General features: G+C 34.8%; 1 protein-coding gene and 1 pseudogene across 1 annotated transcript in view; one reads left to right on the forward strand and one right to left on the reverse strand.

Annotated features, from left to right (window-relative positions):
• USP34 (ubiquitin specific peptidase 34) overlaps nt 1–20,811 on the forward strand; it is a 213,680-nt gene that overhangs the window by 60,723 nt on the left and 132,146 nt on the right. The window contains 5 exon segments of the mRNA XM_015557870.1: nt 7,436–7,525; nt 9,129–9,224; nt 14,407–14,489; nt 18,337–18,491; nt 19,661–19,774. Of these exon segments, the coding sequence (XP_015413356.1) occupies nt 7,436–7,525; nt 9,129–9,224; nt 14,407–14,489; nt 18,337–18,491; nt 19,661–19,774 (538 nt within the window).
• Nucleotides 17,099–17,375, reverse strand: LOC102764054 (annotated as a pseudogene).

A 20,811-nucleotide genomic window follows, 5' to 3' on the forward strand; every position in this document is an offset into this window, starting at 1 on the left:
CATAGCAGCGCTTTTCAGCCAATGATATATGCAACATATGCAGTATATCAGCTGCACTTACTGAAGTTACCATCGCAAGTGGAAAAAAAATAAGTTTGAAAATATTTTAATCATCACTAGTCTGGGTTTCCTGATAAACCATTGGTTTTCAATGGGGGTGATTCTCTCCACTTTGTCCCCAGTATTTATGTCTGGAAATGCTTTTTTTTTCTTTTTCCTTTTTAAAAAATATATTTTTATTGGTTTCAGAGAGGGAGAGAGAGAGAAATATCAATGATGAGAGAGAATCATTGATCAGCTGCCTCCTGCATGCCCCACACGGGATCGATCCTGCAACCTGGGTGTGTGCCCTGAGCGGGAATCCAACTGTTACCTCCTGGTTCATAGGTCAAAACTCAACCACTGACCTACACTGTCTGGGCTGGAGATACTTTGGATTGTTACACTAATGAGTAGGTTTAAATGTGTTATTACTAGTACAGGCTGGAGTTGCTGCTAAAAATGCCTGCCTAATCTTTCTCTGTAATATTCAACATGTGCCTTGTGCACATTTATCCCTAGGCAGATTCGTTTATTACGCACATCCTTCCAGGCAGAGAACAGCCCTGTACAACAGAGAATTATATGGTCCAGAATGTCAGTAATGACATCAGAGTTGAGAAATCCTATTCTAAACACAGTAACACAGTTTATCATCACAGTAAGAAAGAAACTTGCACAAGTGTGCTCATACTAATAGGAAAGTTCTTAGTTATGTTAAACAGTGGGGCAGTGTAACCTTAACACATTTACCATTTTCCTTACATTTGACAAAAATCAGAGGTTTACTTCTTGATGATGTTAATTTTTTTATGTACTTAGAGTCTTTATGTTTCTTTTTATTTCTCTATGCTAATCTTTTTATTTTCTATTCAGTTCCTCACTCGCCATGGTTTATGAACCTGTCAGCATTTTTTGTTTGCTTTTGCTTTTCTGTGGTCATATTCCAACTAAATTTTATAAAATGGACGTAGTTTTTTTTAACAATAATTTGGACTCATTACTTCTCAGGAGACAGATCTGAAGAAGAAACTTAAGTCTTTCATTCTCTCCTATAATTCTATCATTTATATGGGACCATTGCAAACATTTTTTAAAAAAGGCCTGAGTAATCTTTCTCTGTAATATTTAACACTAGAGGCCCAGTGAATGAAAATTGTGCACTCAGGAGTGTCCCTTAGCCCAGCCTGTTCACTCTTGCAGTCCAGGAGCCCTTGGGGGATGTCCGACTAACGGCTTAGGCCCAGCAGTCGGACATCCTTAACGCTGCCAAGGAGGCAGGAGAGGCTCCTGCCACTGCCGCTGCACTCGCCAGCCATTAGCCCAGCTTCTGACTAAGAGTGCTCCCCTGTGGACGTGCACTGACCATCAGGGTGCAGCTCCTGCGTTGAACGTCTGCCCCTTGGTCAATGTGTGTCATAGCAACCAATCGTTTCGCAGTTCGGTCAATTTGCATATTAGCCTTTTATTATATAGGATAGTGATGGCGAACCTATGACACGTGTGTCAGGTGACGCACGAACTCATTTTTTTGGTTGATTTTTCTTTCTTAAATGGCATTTAAATATATAAAATAAACATCAAAAATATAAGTCTTTGTTTTACTACGATTGCAAATATCAAAAAATTGCTATGTGTGACATGGCACCAAAGTTAAGTTAGGGTTTTTCAAAATGCTGACATGCCGAGCTCAAAAGGTTCGCCATCACTGCTATAGGATGTGCCGTGTGCACATTTATCCCTAGGCAGATTGGTTTATAAGGCACATAACATTTCCGCAGTGCAGAATGTTTAAAGTTACATACAGAAACACGTGGTAGAATGTGTTTGCAGAACGTTGTCATAATGTGAGCATGAGGCAGAAAGTAGCTCCCACAATATTACCAGCTTAATGTTTGTACCAAGGATGAGTGAGATAAGACTGCTGTCGAGTGAGTAGAGTAGAAATGTAAGGTTTGGGTGGTAGTCAGCCCATTAATTGTGAATGTTTACCAGTGTTTATGTTTACTAGGTCCACATCAGGTTCCTAGGCATCCTTGAAACTCTGTGTCCTAAGAATTGAATCGAGACTATGGGAACCTATTCAATGCGCTACTTTTTGCCATTGATTCCCTATAGGTACTTGAACCTAAGTGTTCAATTTTTTTTCCTTTGTGTACAAATGATTTCATGAGTAAAATGATTGCATATGTCAGGAATCCTGTTTATATAAATAAAAGTTCAGATAACTAAGAAATGGATAGTGTGTACTTTTTTGTTACGTTTTAACCTTCATAATGACTATATTATAAACAGGATTTTGCATCAACTCTTGTTATATACAGTTGTTTGTGTGGAAAAAGACATAATACAATAAATAATAAATAATTTATTATTTATAAATAAATAAAAGATATTGGTGCCCCTGACTAAATAACTAGGTATTCCATGTTTTAAAAATTCTAGCTACATACCAGTGTCCAGCAGCACACAGGTTGAAAATTGCTGGTTTGGTAATATTCTTCTGTATACCAACAGAAACTCTTAGAATCAAGCAAAGAACTACGACAGTTTAGTGTAATAGCATTTTTCTTGAGTCTTTTAGTATTTGTTACTCTGGATTATTGAACCTTTTTGACATTGTTGCCTAGGCTTGTGTTTTGGTATTTGAAAGGTTCACTCTTGGAAGATTTTTTGAAATAAACGTTTGAATATACAGTTCTTTTTATATTGAGTTTTGTAAGCATTCAGCAATCAAAGCTTCAACATGGAAATATTAATTTATGTCACCAATCAAATAAATTGTTTCCATTTTTTTGTAAGTGATTTTTAGTCTATAATAAATAGGTACTTTATGTCATTTTTTACTTTTAAATTTAGCAGTTTAAATAAAATGCAGTATTTTGGGGTCACTTTGAATTTGGATTTAGTCATTTCTTATAAAGTAATCAAGCCCTGGCCAATTTGGCTCAGTGGATAGAGCATCAGCCTGCGGACTCAAGGGTCCTGGATTCAGTTCTGGTCAAGGGCACATGCCCGGGTTGCGGGCTCAGTCCCCAGTGTACAGAAGACAGCCTATCCATGATTCTCTCTCATTGTTGATGTTTCTGTCTCTTCCTTTTCCTTCCTCTCTCAAATCAACAAAAATATATTAAAATTAAAATAAATGTATAGCACATAAAATGTGTGACTTCTATATTCTTGGAAAATTTTTAAGGAGAATGTCTGAAAAATTTTCTGATAATCTTAGGAAAACCTTTAAAAAATGTTTTAGTAATTTAATATGTAATCATTTCTTGATAATTTAATGATTATAAATAAATTGTGGAGAAAAACATTCCTCTTCGCGAAAGAGTAGAGGGAAGATGAGTCTCATTTCTCTCCAAAATTCTGGTTTTGGTTCTTTTACATGAACCACACCATTATTCACTCAACCAGTGTCCACTTAACAAGAATTTTGAAAACATGCAATACCTGAGTACGGGGCACCGATTTCTTTTCCCTTAGATTGTCAAAAAATGACAATAACCAACACAACAATAGCCATCTGGTGTGACTGAATCAAAAACTATGTGCATTTTTTTGTCGGATTGGCAAAAGTATATTCTTTCCCTTGCCACAGTATTTTAGTAACTAGTTTATGTGTGCCATGAGATGAAAAAGGATAAAATCACTGGCTTAGGTCTAGTGTTTTATATGTTAACCAGAGGCCCAGTGCACGAAAATTCGTGTACTAGTAGGCCTTTCTTCCCCTGGCTGCTGGCACCAACTTCCCTCTGGCACCCAGGACCCGAGTTTCCCTCCTCCGGCCGCCGGCAGGCACCTGGGAACCGGGCTTTGCTCTGTTCTCGGCTTCATCCGAAAGGACATTCGGTCTATTTAGCATATTACTCTTTTATTATTATAGATTCTTAGGAAAAACCACAAATGTTTCTGAAATTTGACAAAGGATTTTAGATAAAGAATCTGAAATTCCCCTTCATTCTCCATGGCCTGTTTTTCCAAACACTATGCAACTTGCAGAAAAATATTAAAAATTTTAGTATTTAAAAAATACTTTTAAAAATATGTATAGACCTACATATTTTTTTCATTTTAATCAACTACCTAAAAATGGAATTGTAGTCTCATGGGGTTTTAAGAAACTGACAGTTTTTGACAGTCCTATTTTATTTTAAAATATATTTTATTGATTTTTTACAAAGAGGAAGAGAGAGCGATAGAGAGTTAGAAACATTGATGAGAGAGAAACACCGATCAGCTGCCTCCTGCACACCTCCTACTGGGGATGTGCCCGCAACCAAGGTATATGCCCTTGGCCGGAATCGAACCTGGGACCTTTCAGTCGCAGGCTGACGCCCTATCCACTGAGCCAAACCGGTTAGGGCTTGACAGTCATATTTTAAAAATATACTTTAGAGTGTTAAATGTTTTTAAATATTCAAAGAATATTTATATTGTGCTTTATAGTACAATATAAATTGTACTATATCCCAGGCACTAACTGTCCTCATTACTTCACTATGTACTCCTTAATCTTTACCAATGTAGGTTTGTTCCTCTAACATTCTAACATTCTGTTTGTTTTGTTTTTCGTTACCCAGTAGTATTTTTTTTTTTTTTTTGCCCTGGTTCTTCATGACCGTTATATAGCATTTAAAAAGTTGGTCATCACCGTGATTGGGTGGGGCTCACATGGTTAGAGTGTTGTCCCATACACCAAAGAGGTTGTGGGTTCAATTACTGTTAGGGCACATACCTAGGTTGTGGGTTGGATCCCCTGTTTGGGCATGTAACCGATCTCTCTCTCTCTCTCCCTCTCTTTCTAAATCAAGAAAAACATGTCCTGGGGTGAGGATTTAAATACATAAATAAAAAGTTGCTCATCTCCTTCCTTGAGAATCTTGCTTTTACGTTCTTTGCTGGTTCATTATTTATTAGGTGTACTGGCTAATCATGCGGATTTTTTCCAATAGATGGAGTTACACATATGTTGATATATGTGCGATTTGATATTATGCTATTTTGTTGTATTGACAACAAGCTTCAAAACTTCATATGTTAAATTTTCTGAAAGTGTTGACACCATAGATATTTTTATGCTTAAAAATGTCAAATTTCATGCCAAAAAAAGCATTTGCAAGAAGTTTTGAATTCATTAATTTATTTTTAAGAAAAGTGCTGCTGAATACTTTGGGAAGCTTATGGTGAACATGCTCCATCCCAAGATACTTGTGAATGCTGGTTTAAACGCTTTAAAAATGATGATTTTGATGTGAAAGACAAAGTACATCCAGGTCAACCAAAAAAGTTTAAAGACCAACAATTACAAGCATTATTGGATGAAGATGCATATCAAACTCAAAAGTCAACATCGAGTGCAAACCAAATCGCTTTGGAAAGAAGACAATGCTCTGCATTTGGTGAGATCAGGAAGGTGTGGTGTATTGTGAGCTTCTAAAACCAGGTGAAACTGTTAAGGCTGATTGCTGCCGACAACAAATAATGAATTTGAACCATGCTTTGATTGTGAAATGACCAGAATGTGCTAGAAGACAAGGCAAAGTGATTTTGCTTCATGATGACACACCATCACACACTTCAAAACCAGTTAAAGACATGTTAAAGGATCTTGCCTGGGAAGTATTAACCCATGAGCTGTATTCACCAGACCTTCCTCCTTCAGATTACCACTTGTTCTGATGGATGGCACACGCACTTTCTGAGCATCACCTCAAAACCTACGAAGAAGTGGAAAATTGGGTCTTTGAGTGGTTTGTCTCAAAACAAAAGTTCTATTGGGACGATATCCACAAATTACCTGAAAGAAGAAGGAAATTTGTAGCTAGCGATGGACTTAATTTGAATAAAGCACTTTTGATGTTTCTTTTGAAATTATCATGTTTTCTCTGATTACAAAATCCGCATTGTTAACCGATACACCTAGTAAGTATATGTTCAGTGTGCACCATATGCAGAGAATTTTAATAAGATAGTCCTTGCTCTCATTGAACACATAATGATGGTCACACTAAAATAAAGGAATATGTTTTAGATGATGAAGAAAATGGGAAGAAATCAAGAGGAATAAAGAGATTCAATTCAAGGGTGTTATTTAATAGAGAATTATCCTGGTCATCTTTTCTGATGACTGTTGAGGAAACATGAATAAAGTAAGAGAAGGAGTAGTCCTGTAGATAGATATTTAGGTAAAGAGCATTTCCAAGTACAGGCAAAAGTGAAGGCCCCTAGCAGTAACGTGCTTATGTGTGTTGAAGGATAGCAAAGAGAAAGATCCGAAGGAAATAGATTGATAGGAGTAAGGACTTAATAACACAGGGTTTGTAGTCCAATTTAAGTACTTTGGATTTCATGCATAGATAATTTTTTCTAATTTCTGCTACTTAGTATTCCACCACTGTTTCCCACTCACACCTGTTACCCTGCTATCCCTGATACCCTTCTCAAAGAGTAGGCATTTTGGAGGACTAACTTGTACACCAGTCTTGTGGTTAGGGTGCCAACTTTTTAAAAAATTTTTTTCAGGAAGCTATATTGGCTCCTGAGCTTAAAAGAAAAAATTCAGTATCTCATTAGAGTTTGTCCTTCTTTGAAGGTTCATGCAGCCGATCTCCTTACGTACTAAGACTACTGGGATTTCTATGCCAATATCTCCCTTATACGAAGATAGGCATACTCAGATGTACTTATGTGAGCTTTCCTATTAATCTTTTGCTCCTTCATACTTGAGGTATATGGTGTGCTTTCATTGTAAACATAGCTCCTAATGCAGTGAATCTCAACTTGGTTGAAAATTAGGGAGAAAGTGATCATTTGTATAGTTTTTAATAAATGTCATCTCTTGATTATTGTTTCTCAGAATGTGGCCCATAAACCCAACAGTTTGTCACTGGTGATCTTGTTATAAATGCAAAATTTCTGAACCTACCTTAGACCTACTGAATCAGAATTCGTATTTTAACAAAATTCCCTCAGGTGAATGAAGTGCACATTAAACTTTGAGAAGCCCCACTGTGGTTTCTGCTTTCTATTTTCCTTAATTAAATTCTTAGAGCCCCCATGACTTGTTAAAGAATATGTACTTTCATGGGGAGAAAAAGAAACGACCAAATTACCTTTAAATGCTTTTCACTTGCTTTTATACTCAGATACTTATAGTGTATTTTACTTTAAAAGTTTTGGATTGGAATTTTAAAACTTGATTTCTTGCCCCATTGTATAAATTTGTACTTCAGTAGGAAAAATTCTCATGTTTGTGTAAGAAATATATATGTAAATTCATCAAATTCTTTTGCATTTAAGATCTTAAAAATAGTTGAATTTCTGTAAAAAGCTAGAATTACTGATAGTAGTTAAAATTAGTTTATTCTATAAATATTTGTTTTTGCTGTTTCAGGTCAGTTGTAATTTCACTTCGGCTTCTTCCAAAACTGTTTGGTACTTTTCAGCAGTTTGGGAGTAGTTATGATACACATTGGATTACAATGTAAGTAAATAAAAAATTTTTTTTTCATTTTAAAGATCTTTTTTCAAATCATAGTTATCATGAACCTCTATTTTTCTAAAAGCATCCTAGAAAGTCTTCATTATAGTTCTGAGTTATAGCTCTTGTTTATTTATTGCTCTTAAAGGAGATCTATTTAACGTGAACCTCTATATTTTTAAAAGCATCTTAGAAAGTCTTTGGTTAATATTGCAATATGACTGTAGTGATCATTCTAGATTGTGAATGCAAGGAAGGTCCTTGAGCTGCTAAACAGAGGGAAACTTTTAGCATCCTTAAAATACAAGAATAGCATGAATCTTACTTCATTGACACTTTCCATAGTGTTTAAAAGGCTGAATCACAAAATTATCTAAAGTATGAAAGGGATTCACTTGGGCAAATTGTTGACATATTATGGCTATTTGAGAACGTTATTATTAAGGAGGAAGAAAGGGTAACATTCTTGTAGAAGAGGCAAACTCTGAATATATAGTTACTTATCTAGTACCTGAACTTAAATATATTGAGTTGAAACTCTTTGAGCTTGTTCTTTAAATTAAATGTAAATAAGCTCAGTTAATGACAGATCACTGGGTCTGTAACATGAGACTGGTATCCTAAATCTCATCAGAACCCTGAGCTCCCTTATGATTATTTAGTATCAGTAATAACAAAAACTATTTATTGTGAATCTGTTATGTGCAGCAGCCCTCAACATTGGTGAATATTATCTGTTACACTCTTAGGGCCATATATTAAAATTGGAAGTTGTCCCTGATTCTCTTAGTAAATGTTCAGGTAACCAGCAAACAGACTTCAAGAGGTCAGGTTACTTGCCCAAAGCTGTGGAGCAAGTCTGTTAGAACTGGTTTTAAGCCTTAAGTTTTAGGTTTTCTTTCTACCACTTGATCTTCATTAAATGATTGGCAAAGTGAGAGTAACTTATTTTGAAAAGAAAACTATATAGCAAAACATGATTTAAACTACATTAGAAGTTTGGGAGTTTTAATCCTTTTATATCTATATATTTTAGCAGGTGTATTGTTAGTAAATATTGTGTAAGATAGATTGTTAGTTATGGAAGTTAAAGATCCTGGGATCTTTAATTATATTTATCACTATTTCTTTTTTCCCCTACTTTGGAGTTTAATACCTGAATATTTGATTTTTAAAAATTGTTAAAAAATAAGCAGATTACATATTGATAGTAAAATTTTCTGGTTTAGTAATTTTATGTTGTATGTATTTTATATGTCAGGCCCTCTACTAAATTCTGCTAAATAATGACCAATGCATACAGTCTATTCTTAAATGAACTGTGTCAGACATTTTTAATATTCATGATAACCATTTATAATTAGCACTGTACCAGACATTTTCCCCCTTCAAAAGGATTGAGTATTTTGATATTAAAAGACATTATAAACTGATGAACAAAAATAGATACAGAGGCAAAGAAGCATCGAACAGAATGTCAAACTATAACGGGAAGGCAGGGGAGGGTTGGGGGGGGGGTATATATTTATTATTTTTTTCCATTCTATAATAGATTTACTATCTTACCTTATGGCTTTAAAATTATTTTTTCTTTCAATTGGTCCAGGTGGGCAGAAAAAGAACTGAATATGATGAAGCTTTTCTTTGATAATTTGGTATACTATATTCAGTCTGTAAGAGAAGGAAAGCAAAAACATGCACTGTAAGTATCACTTAATTATGTTAGTTATGTTTAACACTTGATTGTCCCCTGAAAGATAATCTTCCAGTGTTTCTACTTCTTTTATATAGTAAATAAAAATGAAAATGTTGTGAAAAAGTTAAGAGAAAGGATTTTTTAAAGTTGTATTTCAAAGTTATTTTTGTAATTCTTTTTTTTTTTTAAATATATTTTATTGATTTTCCACAGAGAGGAAGGGAGAGAGATAGAGAGTTAGAAACATCGATGAGAGAGAAACATCGACCAGCTGCCTCCTGCACATCTCCTACTGGGGATGAGCCCGCAACCCAGGTACATGCCCTTGACCGGAATCGAACCCGGGACCTTTCAGTCCGCAGGCCGACGCTCCATCCACTGAGCCAAACCGGTTTCGGCTATTTTTGTAATTCTTAATCTTTTATAATTTGGGCATGGTTAACCTTCACTATTGATTTCTGTTCGAAGTTGTTTTCAGGAACTAAAAGTAATCATCAGTATCCGTGTCTTAATGTATAAGGGGCATTGACTCGAAATTTTTAAATATTTACTTTCAAAAAAATACATTTAACATATAATTAATTTAAAACATTTCCCTTTATTACTTTAATTGGATACTAGTTAAAAAAAGTTTAGGACATGTGTGGAAAGTTTAAAAACTGGTGGCATAACTGGTTAATATTTCATCATTAAAAATGTTCTCTGGATATGTTGAACTGACTCTGGGTAAGAATTGGTAGAAATTGGTCAGTGATATAGCTGTATTTAAAACTGTGCTTACAGGGAAATGCCTGCCCAGAAGTAAACATTTAAATTCACTGCTTGTGAGTCAATTGATGGGGACTGATGGTCTAATTGAGGAAACCAACTCGTTAATATCAGCATATTAGTAAATATGAGAAGTAGCACAGTATTTACTGAGAAGATATACACACAGAAAACTTCCACATAGATGGAAGCTGAGTTGACTGGAAAAGTGTTCAGAAAAGTCACATACCTTTAAAGTATACATACTTATTCACCTTCAAAAATAAATCTTATTTTTTTCCACATATGGATTTTTTGGGGGATTCTTTTATTTCCAAACATGAATAATGATGATGATGTTGATAAAAATAGCTAGTGTTCATTGATATTGTGTGCTAGATGTTATTTAAGTAATAAGTATTAACTTCAAGATATACAACAACCCTTTTGAGGTAGGTAGTTGCATTTTAAAAATAAAAACATTTAAGCTCTGAGGTAAATAACTTGCCTAAGGTCACATATTTTATAAATAGTGGAGCCAGAAAAAAATAGTGTAGCCAGGGTTTCTATAATTCATTTTATAAACACACATTTTATGAACAAGGAAACAGTCTGTTTTCTATAATTCCTGTTCTTGAGTGTTCCCTTGTACTGTCATCAATCTCTAGTTACCTTAATGCTAAAATATATTTCATGTCTTTTCACAAGTTGACATTATCACAAACACTGTTCTAGTTCTTTTAACCAACCTCTGGATCAGTCTTCTTGCCTAAATCTGCCCCTGTGATTGTTAGTTTCTTATCTTTATTAAATTAGGAAGTCAGTATGATATTGTTGGAAAGCACATGGGTTTTAAAAATCATACAGACATGTATTTAGACTACGAATCTATTGTTTTGGCCTTATTTCAGTTGTTTACTTCTCTAATAAATTTCATTTACTTACCTTACGAATTTTTGTAAGGAGTAAATAAAATAATTTAGTCAGTAATATCTGGCACATAGTAGAGTATCTATAAATTGTGATTACCTTGCTAAAGCAAACAAGAAACTTGTGCCTTAGCCCATGTAGATTTTCCCCTGCATAAAAAATAAATACCAGTTTTTTACAGCCTACTATTCTGGGCCCTCTAAAATCTAAACTCAGCCAGCCTTTCCTATTTTATTGTTCAATGATTTCTTAAGGTATCCTATTCTACAAGCCTATCAAATTATTTTTTAGATATTTCCCTTAATTTACTCTATTCCATAGTTTTGCTTACAAAGTTACCACTACGCAAGATGCAGCCTCGTTAAATCCTATTAAAATTCTAAGTGTTGCCCTAACCGGTTTGGCTCAGTGGGTAGAGCGTCGGCCTGCGGACTCAAGGGTCCCAGGTTCGATTCCGGTCAAGGGCATGTACCTTGGGTGCGGGCATATCCCCAGTAGGGAGTGTGCAGGAGGCAGCTGATCGATGTTTCTCTCATCGATGTTTCTAACTCTCTATCCCTCTCCCTTCCTCTCTGTAAAAAACCAATAAAATATATTTAAAAAAAAATTCTAAGTGTTCTTCATAGTCTGTATTCTCCTTTAATTTTTCTTCTTGAAGCAGAGGTCAAGGATAATTATGGCCTGAATGTGAGCATCTCCATACATCCTCTATAAAATCTGTAAGATAAAAAAGGAGCAGAAATTAAATCACATGTGACCCACATCCTCAGCATTTTCAGGAGAGAGAATTCAGGTTACCTATCAGAAGAGAAATAAACCTTAAGTTACAAAAGAGCTCATACCACAACCACAGCCTGTGGGCTTAAAGAAAAGGGAGGGGGTGCTTAAGAGAGGGGAGTGGAAAACAGATGAATTACCCTAAAAAAGTGAAAGTCCCAATATTTTTTTATATATATATATATATATATTTTTTTTTTTATCCACTGAGCCAAACCGGTTTTGGCGAAAGTCCCAATATTAAGTGACAAAAAATAAATACAGGTCTGAAATTGGTTGTTTACAGCATTGTCTACAGGGTTGTCACTTTGTTAGTAGAACCAGAGGTGGAGCCTCATACAAGCATTGATTCTGTGGTAAAAAAATAGAGGAATAGTGCTCTTTGGAGATGAGTTTTATATTTCCGTAGGTACACCAGCGCATCTTTCCAATCATCCAATCACCTTTGTTGCCTGGCATTTTTAGAGAATAAAACCTTAGAGCAGAGAGACGTCGTCTGCACTATTTTGTTATAACTCCTTTGTTCCTTCAGGCTATAAAACAGTTTTATATTTGCTCCTCTTTGGTAAAGCATACCGAGTTCCTGGCACATTATTTTCTACTTGTTCATTGGGTAACAGAAGTGTAGATAGAGTCAGTGGTTCTGTGGAAACTGAAGAATAGGTGACGGACTGGATCCATGCTTCCTAGGGTTATGGGTCTCTTACTCTGATTTGCCAGTATAGGGAAGAAAGTATTCAAGAAATAAAGGCAATTTGTAAAGAACAGGACTTTCTTCACCTTTTATGTCTGTGATCAAGGTCCTTCAGACTTAGTCTCAAAGTACTTCAAGGCCTCTGCTACAAAATGTGTCCTATTAGAAAAGGATGAGAAACTATTTCTTTAATTTATTTATTTTTATTGATTTTTTACAGAGAAGAAGGGAGAGAGATAGTTAGAAACATCGATGAGAGAGAAACATCGATTAGCTGCCTCCTGCACATCTCCTACTGGGGATGTGCCCACAACCCAGGTACATGCCCTTGACCAGAATCGAACCTGGGACCTTTCAGTCCGCAGGCCGACGCTCTATCCACTGAGCCAAACCGGTCTCGGCAGGATGAGAAACTATTAATAGCTGTGCTTGAATTCTATTTAGATAGCATTTTAGTATGTGAGTGGTTTATTATATTCCAACCTCCCCCACTCCAGCCACTTTGCCACATGTACTTTCATCTTTACAAAGGGCACTGCAACAACAATGAAGCAGAGTTCCCCCTCTTCTCTCTCTCTCTCTCTCTCTCTCTTTTTTTTTTTTGGCCAGTATTTATGAGACAATTTAGTAAAGCTATATCCAGCAAACTCAATCTGTAGAAAAACTTTAACTTTAAAATGTAACAATGAATTTAATGAAATTTTTGAAACTAACTAATTTGGGGAAACTTAAAAAAATCTGTACTTACTTAAAGATTATTGGAAATTGATTAAAGAGGCTCTGACTCTGTAAACTGGATTGTGGATCAGGGCTCAGGCTGGTTGCTGCCTTTTGTTGGCAAACTAATTTGGGCAATTCATTTACAATCAGACTTTTGTTTTGTAACATAGAGATAAGAACTCATTGACCTTGTTTCATTAATTGAGTGCTCAGTTCCATTGGTTGAGTGCTCAGGTGCTTGTAGTACTAGAATTTTGTGATATCACTTTGTTCAGTGTGCAGTTCACAGGTTTGCTAAAGGAATCCTAAAATAAAAACCTGATCAGTAACTTTTTCTCCCCCCAATATCGTTCAGTGACTTCTACCCATTTCAATACTAACCTCTTCTATCTGACATTCAGGCTGGCTATAATCTGGCCCTCTGTCTATAGCTCTTCAGACCACCTCTTATGTTTCCTCATCCAGCATTTTTTAAAAATATATTTAATTGATTTTTTTACAGAGAGGAAGGGAGAGGGATAGAGAGTTAGAAACATCGATGAGAGAGAAACATCTATCAGTTGCCTCCTGCACACCTCCCACTGGGGATATGCCCGCAACCAAGGCACATGCCCTTGACCGGAATCGAACCCGGGACCCCTCAGTCTGCAGGCCAATGCTCCATCCACTGAGCCAAACTGGTTAGGGCTCATCCAGCATTTTTAAAATGCTGTTTCTTTTCAAATGCCTACAAACTGAATTCCCAGAAAACCATGCAAAATTACCTACTTAATAAACTTCCAAAGCAATTCTTAAATTAACAATTGAATTTTTTACACATGAATTATAGTTATTTAGATTTGAAATAACATTCAAAAGTGTCAGTTGTGTATCAGCCGAATTCCTCAAGAACTTGATTTATGGAATTGATATTTTACTAGCGTTTCTTGTTTAAGGAATAAGGTTGTACATTGGAAGGACAGTGATAATGAAACATGCAATTTCTAGAATAGTTTTTTTTTAACTTGTAATTTATGTGCATGTTGCATAATTTCAAAATGTATTTGTTCCAGTGTTGGGTTCTTATGTACTTTCTGATCATCTAATTTGAAAGTACATTTTCTAATAGTTTAGAGATTTTTATAATTTATTAAATAGCATAAATCTCAAACATAACATTTGACTGTATGACCTTTTGTGTAACCAAAGTTATATAATAAAAATATTTAGTAATTATGAAAATGAATTTTACTTCTTTGTATAATTTAAGATTAGGGTCATTAAATCTTTAAAAGTAATTAAGAAATAGGGTTAATTATTTTAATGACTTTTTATATGTAGGTATAGCCACAGTGCTGAAGTTCAAGTCCGACTTCAGTTCTTGACTTGTGTGTTTTCAACCCTGGGATCACCTGATCACTTCAGTAAGTTTTTAAATCAGTATTTTGATCATTTTTTAGATCTGTAGTGAGAAGAGTCCAGTGAAATATACTCATACATTTTGATTTCTTTAGTCACTAGATTATTCTCAATAATGAATGTCTTTTCAGTTTATATGGCAATATGAGCATGAGCCTGACACATTCTTACTTTAGTCTCTGAAAAATGCCAGTTTTTCAATGGATAAATGACTCATATCAAGAACATATCATGTTAGGGTGATTGCATCTTTTATTACCTTTGGTTATAGAATCTTCCTCTCACCACAGTTGGAAACAGATACCGTCTACATATTATTATCAGAGCTAATCTTACCCAAAATTGCTTAGTTTCATAGGTAATAGAAAGAAACATTTAGAGACCCTACTTTTATTTAGATTAATCTCAAACTCTATTTCATTAACAGTTAACCTTTAAAAAATAAGAGATTGGTCAGGTATATTAAGAGTGTCAACCATGTCCAAATCTGCATGCTAACTGTTCTCACAAGAGAGAAGGAAGATGGATTGATTGATTGCCAGAGCTGCTTCTCTTACTAGACTGATTATGTTGTCTCTCACTCCCCACACTCTTTATGTGTGTTCACATCAGTAAACCTCATTTGTGAGGACATTCTCTTTCTTAAACTGTTAGTATAGTCAAACGGATAAGTGTCTTACTAGCCTGAGAGGTGTCATCACTCTTTTTAAGTCCATATCTGTGCTCGAGATGCACCATGTGTTTATTTTACTGTGTAAGTCTCTAATTTTTTCAAGTTGAGTTATTTGTAACAAATCCCACTGACATTGTTATACCAACAAGTTTCAAAATGAAGACTCCTGTTTTTTATATGAAACCTTGTCTCATGCTACTAGGTCATTTATCATATCCATTCTTATAGATAACATACAGGAAATAAATAATATAAAATGTAAAAACCCTGTCTTACTCATGGAGAAGTCAAGCCAAAACAAATATTATCAGCATAAATAATTTCACATGCCCACTAAGTTTCATGTTGGCTTAGAATAGATTCATGGGAAAATGTTAACCACTCTTCCATTTGAATAATGAATTATTTATTTTGCTGCTCCCATCACAGTAAGCACAGTATAAATTCTTTGTGTATTATAGCTACTGTCCAAATAGAATCAAGTTGAAAATTTCACTTCTCCCAGATCATAATTGTACTTTTACTGGTATAGTTCCTGTCAGGTAGAATATGATCAGTCCAAAGTTATATTTAGTAGGTTAATACTGATTATTAATGTATCAACAAATATCTTTTTTAAAAACTTAAAGCAATAACAAAGCATTGCCTATTGAATATGGATTAGTGATTCAGCCATTTATAAATACACCTCTGTTTTATCATTTAATTTATAATTTACCGGGGTACTATTTTTTAGGCCTGTTATCTATTTTCTTCACTTATCTCTCTCCTTAATAAATGTTTTAAGTTTTTATATACCCTAAAGGTTGTTTCTAGTTTTATGGTGACTCCCAGAGGCACAAGTTGTTCTTAGAACAAATATTTTGAACATTAACTATTTTTAAAAAAATTTATTTTATTGATTTTTACAGAGAGGAAGGGAGAGGGATAGAGAGTTAGAAACATTGATGAGAGAGAAACATCGATCAGCTGCCTCCTGCACACTCCCTACTGGGTATGTGCCTGCAACAAAGGTGCATGCCCTTGACCGGAATCAAACCCTGGACCCTTGAGTCCAAAGGCCGACGCTCTATCCACTGAGCCAAACGGTTAGGGCGAACATTAACTATTTCTGTGAGACACTGATAGGATACTGATTATTTGTTTTTTACTAAGAAAGAAACTTGTTTGAGGGCAAGGGGATACAAGCAATATAAAAATCAAAAGCTTATCTGGCTTTATTTATTTATTACTTTTTTTGCTTAAAGTATTACAAAGAGTATTACATATGTCTCCTTTTTTTAATAATTTTTAATCTTAAGTGTTTTTTTATAAGTTTATTTATTTATTTTTTTAAATATATTTTTTAGGATATTTTTTCCATTGATTTTTTAGAGAGAGTGGAAGGAAAGGAGGGAGAGAGAGAGAAACATTGATGTGAGAGAGACACATCAATTGGGTTCTGCCTCTGTATCTATTTTTGTTCATCAGTTTATAATGGTCTTACTTATCCATAAATGAGTGAGACCATGTGGTATTCTTTCTCCTGTTGAATGGGCTGGGATTTTACACACACACACACACACACACACAGTTAATCCTCACCTGAGGATATTTTTCCATTGATTTTTTAGAGAGAGTGGAAGGAGCGGGAGAGATAGATAGAAACATCAATGTGAGAGAAACACATAGATTGGCTCTGCCCTGCCTATGCCCCAACGGGGACTGGGGATAGAGCCTTCAACCGAGGTATGTGCCCTTGACCAGAATCATCCCATGGCCCTTCAGTCTGAATGCCAGTGCTCTATCCTCTGAGCCAGAATGGGTAGGGTATTTGTATATTTGTTAAGGGTCCCAATCTGCTCATGAAATTTCATACAGGGGGAATCTGTGGGGCACATATTTCTTAAGCGACTCATTGGGAGAACTGTTATCAGGGTGGAAGTAACTGCTCATTGCTGCCTACTTCCTTTCCTTCTGCTTCATGTGTATTACAAATGTCATTGCATGCTATGGTGAGCTTGACAGTTAGCTTAAAGAAGCTCTGGAAGCCCACTCTGCTGTCTTGGCACTCGTCCAGGTCCTTCATTATTTTGACGGTCAGAGATTCTTTTTGATTTTCCAAAAGTCCAGGGAACTCCTTTTCCATGAGTATTCTCAGGTCCTCCTTTGCTAAGTAGCCTTTATCACCAGCAAATTTATGAAACACGAACACCATGGTTTCCATAGTGTGTTCCATTTTGATGAAGTCTTGGTGGGAGGCATGGCAAGATCGTTTGGCTTGCTTGGACTGGAGACCCTAGGATACTGTTTTTCTGCTTAAACACTTTAGACTGGTATTGCTTCTTGGTAAATGTTTTCTGAGGGTTTCTTCCCCCCTCCCTCCATTTTCTGGATCTCATCTATTCTTTCCAAGAAAGAGGTTTCTTATGATTCTGTCATAACTTCATATCACTTCTGATTCTGGGGGGCAGTCCCAGGCTTTGGGACCCCTTATGATATACTTTTGAAATCCATGTGATGCTTTTATTTCTATCCCTTTAGATTGTCTCATCCATATTCAGACTTAAGATTGCCTTTAATGCCTTGTCTTCCTTTTGATTAATTCTCTGACTTCCTTCTGTCACATTTTGGAATCATTTAATACTTGGGTCAAAGTACCATACAGATTTCCTCTCATTACTCTGGCTTCCCAGCTGATTGTATCCCCTGATGTGTTGTTGTTCTGTTTTAGGCAGGCAGTTCCATTTTGCTTTATCACAAGGATCCTTTTTTTCACAGTTCACAAAAATAATGCTTATTAGCATGCATTGTTTACCTCCTGTGTGCATAGAATGAGTTTTGAACATGGTATCCACTCTGTTCTTAATGCTTAAACCTTAGACTCCTCAACTTTTGGGATTATTTTCCTTTAATTATGTGTACTTTAATACAGTAATATGTTCATACTTTAGGAAGAATGATTTTCCAGACCAAATGACTCTTCTAGGATATTATATAAGTTGTATGTTTTTAGATAATTTATATATAGGTTATATTTAACTACATTTGAAAGCATAATTATGTGAAATCTCTTACAGAATAATATTTATAAAAGGCTATAAAACACCTGTTTTTTGATATATTGGTGCTTCTAATACATTGAATTAGGATCAAAGCATTGTATGTTTCATGATTCAAAATTTGTAATTTTCATCTAGGATTAAGTTTAGAGCAAGTTGACATTTTATGGCATTGTTTAGTAGAAGATTCTGAGTGTTATGATGATGCACTCCATTGGTTCTTAAATCAAGTTCGAAGTAAAGATCAACATGCTATGGGAATGGAAACCTACAAACATCTTTTCCTAGAGAAGGTAATTTTATTTCTTGACAGTTTTATTGTTTATATTGTTTTTCCATATCTCCTTTTTATCTCTTAAACTCTCTAATGTTAATTTTTTTTATCTTTTAACACTTTTTTTAAAAAAAGGTAAATGTGCTGTTTTTCAGCAGCTCTTATATAGTTTTTGCCACTTAGATTTTCACATAATATCAAGAGTCTTCAACACAGTGGATTCCATTTCATTTTGTCTTCTAGTGTTTATATCAAAATGAATATTTAGTTTTTATTTACAAAAATATTCTGTTCCTTAAAGTATTTATGCTAATTAATGTTAAGTATTAATTCAGGCAAATACTTATAAGAAATGTGGGGAGTCTTTTATTTTTAAAATAATAACATTGTAGTTACATTTTCAGGAGTGTATCCACACCCACAAGTGTAGAGTTGTGTTCTATGACGCTTCCTTAGTTAAATAGGTTGTGGGTTCAGCCAGTCTTCTAGCAGATGTAAACCAAAATTCAGGATTTTTTGTAGATCCCTGGCAAGGCAAGAATTGCTATAATGATAATAATGACATTCTATCTAGTTTTTGTTCTCCTTTATCAGATGCAGCAATTGGTTCAGGTGTTAATTTTCCATTTGAATTTTGAGGACATTGATAATAACACAGAAATAGACTTTTAAAATTATTTGTATGCTTTTGAGATTGTAAAGGCTCTCTGCAAACTCTCACATGATCTCTGTGGTAGAATTGAGTAAATGTGAATGAGTATATGTAAATTAAGTCACTTAGTAGTTCTAAAGCAAAGCTACAAATAGACCCTCCCTATCTTAATTTCAATCTGTGACTTACACACAAACTATACATGTAGCTACACATCTCATAAATGTGCATGGTCTATGTATACAAAAAATGATAAAATTTAAATGATAAAATTTTTTATTTGTTTTCTCTGATTGAGTCTGTGTTCGGTATAAAAATAGAAACAATTGAGAGATGTTTTAATTATGACCTGAATAAAATTTTCATTAAATTATCTATTTTAATTTTTAAAATTATCATTGAAAATCTGAGGTGCTACATTTCTTTCTATAATATTTTCAGTAAAATCAAGTTTAATTTAAATCTCTTAAGTTAAATCCAATAAAATAAAATGTTAATTCACACACTAAACCAGCTTAAAAAAAATTTTTTTTAAGATGCCCCAGCTAAAACCTGAAACGATTAGCATGACTGGCTTAAACCTGTTTCAGCATCTATGTAACTTGGCTCGATTGGCTACCAGTGCCTATGATGGTGGTTCAAACTCTGAGGTAAGGATTTACACTTGTCATTTTATTAGGTCAGCTTGTGGAATTTTTGTATTTATTTCTCAAATTAGATTACTGAATTATTTTACATAATTTGTCAAGCATTGAATTTACTATGAAGGCTTTTATTCTTAGGTTTTAGAATAAAAGTTTTATAAAGCAAATTTGATGACTTTTCATTACCAATGATAATCTTGGTTGTGCTTACTGAACTTGTTGCACATTCTTGGATTAATAGAGAAGATTCTATTTGAGTGTTCTTTTAATCCTCTAAACACTCCCAGGTAATATTATCAAGTAGTTTTATCAATTAGAAGGTTGATTTGTCTAAAATCTAATTTTAATGCTATTTGTTGAGGCCAAAACTTTTAGTTGTTCTTGGGCAGTTACAGAGTTCCTGTTGCTAACCTCTATTATGGAATAGAATCTAAGTCATCTTTGACTATGAGTCATATAATCCGTTTATTAGCTGAAACTCTCACAAGTTGCTAGTCTTTTTTTTTTTTTAAATATATTTTATTGATTTTTTACAGAGAGGAAGGGAGAGAGATAGTTAGAAACATCGATGAGAGAGAGACATCGATCAGCTGCCTCCTGCACATCTCCCACTGGGGATGTGCCCGCAACCCAGGTACATGCCCTTGACCAGAATCGAACCTGGGACCTTTCAGTCCGCAGGCCGACACTCTATCCACTCTGCCAAACCAGTTTCGGCACAAGTTGCTAGTCTCATCTCTAGAGTTCCATTTGCCTGATTGATTGGCTACTGGGTTTTGTTGAATGCATTATTTCTAGACTTTCCTGATACAGACTATTTGAAAGTCTTCCTCATTGGACATTCCAGCTTATTAATGATAGTTTTCATTTATTATTATCCATTCACATTTTTCATTACTTTTCTTCAGAAGTTTGAGTTGTGTTATAGTGACAAAGGCATAGAAAACTGATGTTAATTTATGTGGTAAAGAATTTATCTAGAGTGCTTTCATAGTATCTTCCTACTCTTCTATCCTTGTTTGAATAGTGTTTTTTAAATTTAA

This window comes from Myotis davidii, unplaced genomic scaffold, assembly GCF_000327345.1.
Source record: "Myotis davidii unplaced genomic scaffold, ASM32734v1 scaffold6, whole genome shotgun sequence".
NCBI classification, from domain to species: domain Eukaryota; kingdom Metazoa; phylum Chordata; class Mammalia; order Chiroptera; family Vespertilionidae; genus Myotis; species Myotis davidii.